This window comes from Emys orbicularis, chromosome 10 (assembly GCF_028017835.1).
Source record: "Emys orbicularis isolate rEmyOrb1 chromosome 10, rEmyOrb1.hap1, whole genome shotgun sequence".
In the NCBI taxonomy this organism is placed as follows: Eukaryota; Metazoa; Chordata; order Testudines; family Emydidae; genus Emys; species Emys orbicularis.
Genome location: NC_088692.1, coordinates 66,040,858 through 66,049,566, shown reverse-complemented (window position 1 = coordinate 66,049,566; position 8,709 = coordinate 66,040,858). Strand labels below are relative to the sequence as shown.

The 8,709-nt window shown below is 59.3% G+C and overlaps 1 protein-coding gene across 1 annotated transcript; it reads right to left on the bottom strand.

Moving 5' to 3' along the window:
- Positions 1-217: 217 nt before the first annotated feature.
- Positions 218-5,719, bottom strand: LOC135885080 (uncharacterized; the record flags this gene model as incomplete). The annotated part of the gene is made up of 2 exons (XM_065412710.1): positions 4,232-5,719; positions 218-733 (listed from the first exon to the last, which is right to left on the bottom strand). Coding segments are annotated over exons 1-2 (2,004 nt in total), but the record flags the coding sequence as incomplete, so codon positions are not given.
- Between the last annotated feature and the right edge of the window lie 2,990 nt (positions 5,720-8,709).

Sequence of the window (8,709 nt, the reverse complement as noted above, 5' to 3'; positions counted from 1 at the left end):
GCTCTATTATATTTCTCCCCTCATTGGGTTCCTCTTCCCAGATCTCTTTGGCGATATCTAGTATGCCACGGGGGTGACGCCCGTATAATAACTCGAAGGGGGAAAACCCAGTTGAGGCCTGAGGTACCTCCCAGATAGCGAACATAAGGTAGGGTAGTATGGTGTCCCAATCCTTCCCGTCCCGACTTACCACCTTCCTTATCATAGCCTTGAGGGTTCGGTTAAACCTTTCTACCAACCCATCAGTCTGTGGATGGTAGACCAAAGTTCTCAGGGTATGTATATGGAGCAGCGTACAGAGGTCCTTCATTAGCTTCGACATAAATGGGGTTCCTTGGTCGGTTAATATCTCCTTCGGTAGCCACATTCGGGCAAAGATCCCCACCAGCTCTTTGGCTATAGTTTTAGAGGCCGTGTTCCGCAGGGGGACGGCTTCTGGGTAGCGAGTAGCATAGTCCAAAACAACAAGTATATATTGGTGGCCCCGAGCCGTCTTCTCCAGGGGTCCCACTAGGTCCATGGCTATTCGCTCGAAGGGGACCTCTATGATGGGAAGGGGTACTAAAGGTGCCCTCAAGTGGGGATGGGGACTGTGCAGCTGACACGCCGGGCAGGAGGCACAGTACCTCCGCACTTCTTCATGTACTCCGGGCCAGAAGAACCGTCGTAGGACTCGTGCTAGGGTCTTCTCTACCCCCAAATGCCCCCCAAAAAGATGACTATGAGCAAGACTTAATACAGTGTTCTGGTGTTTTTGAGGTACTAGGATCTGCTGTACCTTCTGCCCCTGTACTGGTGCAACCCGGTATAAGAGATCCTTCTTCATTATGAAGTAGGGTCCTGGTCCCTGGGTTTTCCCTTCCACGGGGACCCTATCTATTTCAGTCACCTCCTTCCTAATGTTGTCATACCTTGGGTCTTCTGCCTGGTCCCGTCCAAAATTTCCTCTCCCGGGGCTAATCTGCCCAAGATCTAGGGGCCCAGTCTCTGTTGCCTCTACTGGTTCAGAAGCATTAGGGTGGGGGTCAGACTCAGGTGCTTCTCCCTCTTGCGTGGCCTCCTTTTCAGCTGCGCGGGTCCGCCTACCTACAAGAGCGACCCTCTGGCTTTGGGTCAGTATTCGGGTTCCCAAGTCCTTAGCTGCCCTTCTTTCCCTTTTTGTCTTTCTACCCTGTCTGGGAGTGGAGAACAAATCTGGGGATATTTCAGAGAAGATTGGGGGTTGACAGTCTGCTGTGGATGCCTCACCAATTTTAGGGTCCCCATCTTTCTCCAATCCCCCTACTGGGAGTAAGTTTCCAAACCCTGGGAAGTCCCTCCCTATGAGCACTGGGTATAGGAGTTTAGGGACTACACCTGCTGCTACCTCAGTAGTGTTCCCTTGGATCTAGATTTTTACTGGGATGGTGGGGTAGTAACTAACTGTCCCATGGACACATGTTATCCCCGTACGTTTAGCCTGTAGCAGCTGACTATGCTTCACGAGCTTCCCTGAGATAAGCGTGATAGCACTCCCTGAATCAACCAGTGCCGTGGTCCCTACCCCATTTAGTTTCACTGGTCTGGTATACATATGTGGGGTTAGTGAGACCCCCACAAGGTGGATTAGGGAGCATGGATCTGCCCAGTTCCCCAGGTTACACTGCATAGGCTCCTCAGCATTGGGACACTGTGCAGCTATGTGTCCCCACTCCCCGCAGGCATAACATTTGTATGGAGCCCTAGGCGTTCCCCGGTCTCTTGGTTTGGGCAGTCTAACATCACGATCCTCTTCTCCCTCAGTGCTCCGACTCTTTATGGCCTCTGATGGGCCTTCAGCCTCTCTCTTTTTCCATCTGGGCCCTCCTGGTGGCCCAGTCACCCAAACTTTAGGGCTTGGTGCTGCTAGTTTAACCCGGGGTGCCTCTTCCTTAACTGGTCGGGTCAGCTCCCTCGCTGTCCTTCGCCTCTCTACCAGGGCGACAACCTTGTCATAGGTGGAGGGTTCATTCTGGCTTACCCAGGCATGAAGGTCTGGTGGTAGTCCCGTCATGTATCGGTCGATGACCAGAACCGCTAGTATCTCTTCCGGACTCCGGGACTCTGTTTGCAACCACTTTCGTGCGAGATGGATGAGGTCATACAATTGGGACCGGGGTTTTGTTTGTTTGTTTGTTTGTTTTGTTGTTGTTTTGTTTTTAAATCACCCTCCTTCTTCCGCCGCGCTGTGCACCCCAAGATCCCACCCCTGACACCAGTGTGACAAAGTTCCTCCTCTATCTTGTTGGGTTCTGCGCTTATTGGCGGATTTTCTTGCCGCAGAGATTCACCATGTGGGTTGGGGAACAGCCCAGAGACCTTCCCCTCTGGAAGAACCCACAGTCCAGGTCAATTGGGAGGTTTGGGGGGAACCCGGGCCCGCCCTCTACTCCGGGTTCCAGCCCAGGGCCCTGTGGACTGCAGCTGTCTATAGTGCCTCCTGTAACAGCTGCATGACAGCTACAACTCCCTGGGCTACTTCCCCATGGCCTCCTCCAAACACCTTCCTTATTCTCACCACAGGACCTTCCTCCTGGTGTCTGATAACGCTTGTGCTCCTCAGTCCTCCAGCAGCACACCCTCTCAGCTCCTTGCGCCTCTTGCTCCCAGCTCCTCACACTCGCACCACAAACTGAAGTGAGCTCCTTTTAAAACCCAGGTGCCTTGATTAGCCTGCCTTAATTGATTCTAGCAGCTTCTTCTTAATTGGCTCCAGGTGTCCTAATTAGCCTGCCTGCCTTAACTGGTTCTAGCAAGTTCCTGATTACTCTAGTGCAGCCCCTTCTCTGGTCACTCAGGGAACAGAAAACTACTCATCCAGTGACCAGTATATTTGCCCTCTACCAGACTCCTGTACCCCACTGATCTGGGTAGACGAGCAGTTAAGGAGCCCAGGCCCTGGATCAGGGCGGGGCACAAACAGTCACAGCTCAGGCCCTTGGATGCAGGGGCTGAGTAGACGAGCAGTTAAGGAGCCCAGGCCCTGGATCAGGGCGGGGCACAAACAGTCACAGCTCAGGCCCTCTGGGGCAGGGGCTGAGCAGACAAGCAGTTAAGGAGCCCAGGCTCCTACACCTGAGCGTTGGGTGAGGGGGAAGCCTGCCACCCGTGAGCGGGGGTGGCAGGGGGGAACGCAGGCCCACCCATTCCACTGCGTTCCAGCCCGGAGCCCTAGCAGCGGTTACTGCCGCTGCTGGTCAGTGGGGTATCCTGACCGAAACACACTGACATCAGCTCACAGGTCTCTGCAGCCTGACCGGGATCGGCTACCCCCGGGCTACTTCCATGTTCCCCCTCAGGGCCTACCTCGTTGGCGACGCCGGGCTCGGGCCAGTCCAGCAGCATCGGTTCCTCTGGTGCGGGACTTGGGGGCAGGTCCGGCAGCTCTCCACCAGGGTAGCTGGCACGGGGCAGGCTTGTCCAGTCCTCCTCGGGGTAGCTGGCCCGGGGCAGGCTTGTCCGGTCCTCCTCGGGGTAGCTGGCCCGGGGCAGGCTTGTCCGGTCCTCCTCGGGGTACCTGGCCCGGGACACACTTGTCCAGTCCTCCTCGGGGTACCTGGCGAGAGGTAGGCTCGACCGGCGCGGTGGGGTAGCAGGCGGCTCGCGGCCTGTGGCCGTCTCCCAAGCGGGAGCTCGGCCCGGGACGTCTGCTCTCTCTGCCGGTCTGGGCTCCACTGAGCTCTGCCGGCGGGCTTTTATACTTCCGGGTCGGGGCCGTGACCTCGGAGGGGCGGGCGCTGGACCCGGTGGCTCCGCCCACGTTGGGGTTAGAGGAAGCTCGGCCCTATGCGGGACGGAGGGGCACCACACCGACTTACTACACACACACACCCCTCAAGGCCGGCTCCCGTCCCTCGGGGCCGGACCCGTCTAACTCTCCCATGCGGGACAGAAAGTCCGCGTTCGCGTGGTCCTTACCGGCCCTATGGCGGATGGTATAAGCATAGGGCTGTAACGCCAGGTACCACCGTGTTAACCGCATATTATTGTTCTTCATTCGGGCCAACCACCGAAGCGCGGCATGGTCCGTGACTAGTATGAAGGGGGCCCCTAGGATGTAATAACGTAGGGCGTCACAGGCCCATTTTACCGCTAGGGCCTCCTTCTCTATTACTGCGTAGTGTCTCTCTCGCGGGAATAATTTTCGGCTGAGATATATAACGGGGTGCTCCTCCCCATCCACCTCCTGAGACAGGACTGCCCCTAGTCCTACCTCCGAGGCGTCGGTCTGGAGGACGAATCCTCGATCAAAGTCGGGGCTGTACAGGACGGGTTCGCGGCAGAGGCAGTCTTTGAGGGCCCGGAAGGCGCTGTCACACTCCGGGGTCCATTCCACCCATCTGGGACTGGTTTTAGTGAGGAGCTCTGTTAAGGGGGCCGCAATGGAGGCAAAATCGGGGATAAACCTCCGGTAATAGCCCGCCAGTCCCAGAAACTGGCGTACATGGCGCTTCGTAGTGGGTGGTGGGCATGCTGCTAGGGCTTGAACCTTCCCGACAAGCGGCTTTACTTGTCCTCCGCCAATCGTGTAGCCTAGGTAGGTGGTCTCCTGCCAGCCGATACGGCATTTCTTTGGGTTGGCGGTTAACCCAGCAGCTCGTAGGGACCTCAGGACAGCCGCTACCCACTCCAGGTGGCTTTCCCACCGGTCACTATAAATGACCACGTCGTCCAGGTATGCGGCCACGTATTCCCGATGAGGAAGCAGGAGGCGGTCCATGAGTCGCTGGAACGTCGCAGGGGCACCATGGAGACCGAAGGGCATCCGGGTGAATTGGTAGAGGCCCGAGGCGGTGGCAAAAGCAGTTTTCTCCTGTGACGTGGGGTCAAGGGGAATCTGCCAATACCCTTTGCATAGATCCAGGGTCGTGAGGAAGCGGGCCTTGCCTAACCGGTCCAGCAGCTCATCTACCCGAGGCATGGGGTAGGCATCAAACTTCGGGATGGAATTAACCCGGCGGAAATCGATGCAAAAGCGCTGTGTGCCATCCGGTTTGGGAACCAGGACTACTGGGCTGCGCCACTCGCTCTGGGACGGTTCAATGACGCCCAGCTCTAGCATCGCTCGTACTTCCTCCTCGACGACCTGCCGCATCCGATAGGGAAGGAGTCTCGTTGACTCTCGGATCACTACCCCCGGCTCCATCTGAATGTTATGGTACACGAGGGTCGTGTAGCCTGGCTGGTCGGTGAACGTCCCGCGGAACGCCCGCAGGAGGCACTCAGTCTGTTTCCGCTGCTCCACAGTCAAGGACTCTCCGAGCTGTGGCGCGCCGACGTCCTCGGTCGGTGTAACCCGAGGCCCTAACTCGGGCTCGGGTGGACAGGGATTAATCAAGAGGCCTTCCCGTTCCCTCCAGGGTTTCAAGAGGTTGACGTGATACCGCTGGACTTTTTTTCGGCGGTCGGGCTGGTTGATCTCATAGGTGACCGGCCCGATCTTCCGGATCACCGCATATGGCCCCTGCCACCGCGCCAGTAGTTTGGACTCACTGGAGGGTAAGAGCAGGAGAACCCGGTCGCCCGGCTGGAACTCGCGAACTCGGGCCTCTCGGTTATACATTTGGGCCTGGGCTTCCTGCGCGGCCTTCAGATTCTCTCGAGCGAGAGTTCCAGCTTGTGCTAGGCGTCCCTGCAGCTGGAGGACGTATTGGAGAAGGCCCTGAGTGGGTGACAGGGCTTGTTCCCAGGTCTCTCTCATGAGATCCAGCAGTCCCCTCGGCCGACGGCCGTATAACAGCTCGAAGGGATAGAATTTGGTGGATGCTTGGGGTACCTCACGGACGGCCAGGAGCAATGGCGGGATCAACTGGTCCCATCAGCGCAGGTCCTCAGGGGAGAACTTGCGCAGCATGTCCTTCAGGGTGCGGTTGAACCGCTCGACTAGGCCGTCAGTTTGCGGGTGGTATACAGAGGTGCGCAGCTGTTTAATCCCGAGGAGTCGGCAGACCTGTCGTAGTAACCGGGAGGTGAAATTGGTACCCTGGTCGGTGAGGATCTCCTGGGGCAGGCCCACGCGGGCAAAGACCTTGATGAGTTCGTCGGCAATGGCCCTTGCGCTGATACTCCGGAGCGGGACGGCCTCGGGAAAACGGGTCGCGTAGTCCACTATGACCAGGATATACAAAAACCCGGCCTCGCTCCTCGGGAGGGGTCCCACCAAGTCCATGGCCACCCGCTCGAACGGGGTTTCCATAATGGGCATAGGGACTAGTGGGGCCGGGGCCGTCCGTGGGGGAGCAGCCAGCTGGCACTCCGGACAGGAGCTACAATAGTTTCGTACCTCTTGGTGCACTCCCAGCCAGAAGAACCGGGACAGAATCCGTGCGAGGGTTTTCTCTTGACCCAGATGCCCGGCCGCGGGAACGTCGTGGGCGAGCTTCATCACCGCGCGACGGTGGCACTGGGGCACCATCAGTTGCCTCTGGACCTCTCCGGTGCGGGAATCTCGGTCGACCCGATAGAGGCGGTCCCGTCGTAGTTCGAACCGGGGCCATCCCTTGGCCCGGGCGGGATCAATCAGCACATCATCTACTGCGGTCAACTGTTCATAGGCCCTGCTCAGGGTGGGATCCTCCCTCTGGTCTCGGCAGAAGTCCGTAGCGATCTGAGGGTCATCTGCCGGCATTAGTGGGAGGTCTTTAGGCTCTCCTTCCTGGCTCCGATGTCCCGCCTCGTCAGTCTCCTCCAGGGGGTTCTCGCGGCAATCCCCTTCCAAGGCGGGGGTAATATCGGGAGTCTCCTGCACCTGGGAGCCTAGGATGCTCGGGAACTCTGGCCAGTCTCGCCCCAAGATCACGGGGTAAGCGAGCCGCGGGGCCAGGCCCACCACCATGGTCCGCATGACCCCGTCAACGGTCAGTGGGACTTGGGCACTGGCATGGGGCGAACGTCCCCATGGATGCATTGCAGGAGGATGTTCCCCAGCTGGGGGTCTTCGGGGAAGCCCAGGCTTTGGCGGACTAGAGTCTGTCCACAGCCCGAGTCAACCAGGGCTCGGGTCTGGCAATCTCCAACAACGACGGGCACGGTGACCTTGGCGGCCTGCGGGGGTCGGGCACGGTTCTCCCCGGCGCACACGTGGCCAAAGCTGCAGTCCATCTCAGTGCAGTCGCGTTGGAGATGCCCACGCTTCCCACAGGAGAAACAGGGTCTGATTTCTGGTCGCCCGGGTCGGGCTGAGCCCCGCACTTGGTGCCTAAGGGGACTCCGTGGGCCACGGCCAGGGGGCCCCTCGGGACGTTTATACCGGGGATCCTGACCCCCCGGGGGACTCCGTGATTCGATTCGGGGGTTCGTCCGTCTCTCGGGGTTGGGGCGGTCGAGCCCTGGAGGGTGGCCCCGCATACCCGGCCCCACTGGGGTTTCTGCCACCAGGAAGTCCTCCATGAGGGTAACGGCGGCTGCTACAGTTGGAGGCCGGTGGCGGAGGACCCAAGCCCTCCCCCGGGATGGGAGGATATGAATGAACTGTTCCAAGAGAATTTGCTCAGTGAGCTCCTCGGGGTTCCGTCTCTCGGGTTGTAGCCACCGCTGGCACAGGTCCCTCAACTCCTGGGCCACCAACCGAGGCCGGGCGCCCGGGGTGTAGGACAGAGCCCGGAACCGCTGCCGGAAGGTTTCGGGGCTAATGTCTAAGGCGTCTAATATCGCCGCCTTTACCCGGACATAGTCTCGCGCCTCCTCCGGGGACAATCCCCGGTAGACTGTTTGTGCCGTCCCCGTCAGGTATGGGGCCAGGAGGGTAGCCCACTGGTCTGGCGCCCACCCAGCAACGTGTGCGACTCTTTCGAAAGTCACTAGGAAGGCCTCAGGGTCATCCTGCGGTCCCATCTTAGTCAGCCTCACCGGCAGGGTGGAACAGGAAGCCCCGTCCGGGTCTCCTAGCAGGGGCCCCGCGGGCCGGGGCAGAGCGGTCGCCAACTGCTGTAGACACTGTTGCTGGAATTCCCGGGTTTTCGCCATCAGGTCCTGTATTAGCTGCTGCTGCTGGGCTCCCAGCTGCTGGACGAGCTGCTGCTGTTGTTGGAGTTGGGCGGCCTGCTGCTGCTGTTGCTGCTGAAGCTGGGCCACCTGCTGTCGCTCCTGGCTCTCTGTCAGGAGTGTGAAAAGCTTCGTTAAATCCATATCTCCTGTGGGGGACCGCTCCCCCCCCGGACCCCTTCTCACAGGGGTCTAGGGCTCGTGCCCACATTCTAGGCAAGAAATCCCCACTTCTGGTACCACGTGTAGTAGGTTCACGCCGGGGCTCTACCCTCCTGGCCAGAGGGGCGCCACACCGACTTACTACAGCACAGACAGTCAAAGCTCAGGCCCCTTTCCGCAGGGGCTGAGCGCCCCACAGTTCCGGGAGCTCAGGCCCTCAGGCAGGGTTGAGTAAACACTCAGCTAGCTCAGGCCCTTTGGGGCAGAGCCGAGCGAGCAATCACTCAAGGAGCTCAGGCCCTCTGGGGAAGGGGCTGAGTAGACGAGCAGTTAAGGAGCCCAGGCCCTGGATCAGGGCGGGGCACAAACAGTCACAGTTCAGCCCCTTGGATGCAGGGGCTGAGTAGATGAGCAGTTAAGGAGCCCAGGCCCTGGATCAGGGCGGGGCACAAACAGTCACAGCTCAGGCCCTCTGGGGCAGGGGCTGAGCAGACAAGCAGTTAAGGAGCCCAGGCTCCTACACCTGAGCGTTGGGTGAGGGGGAAG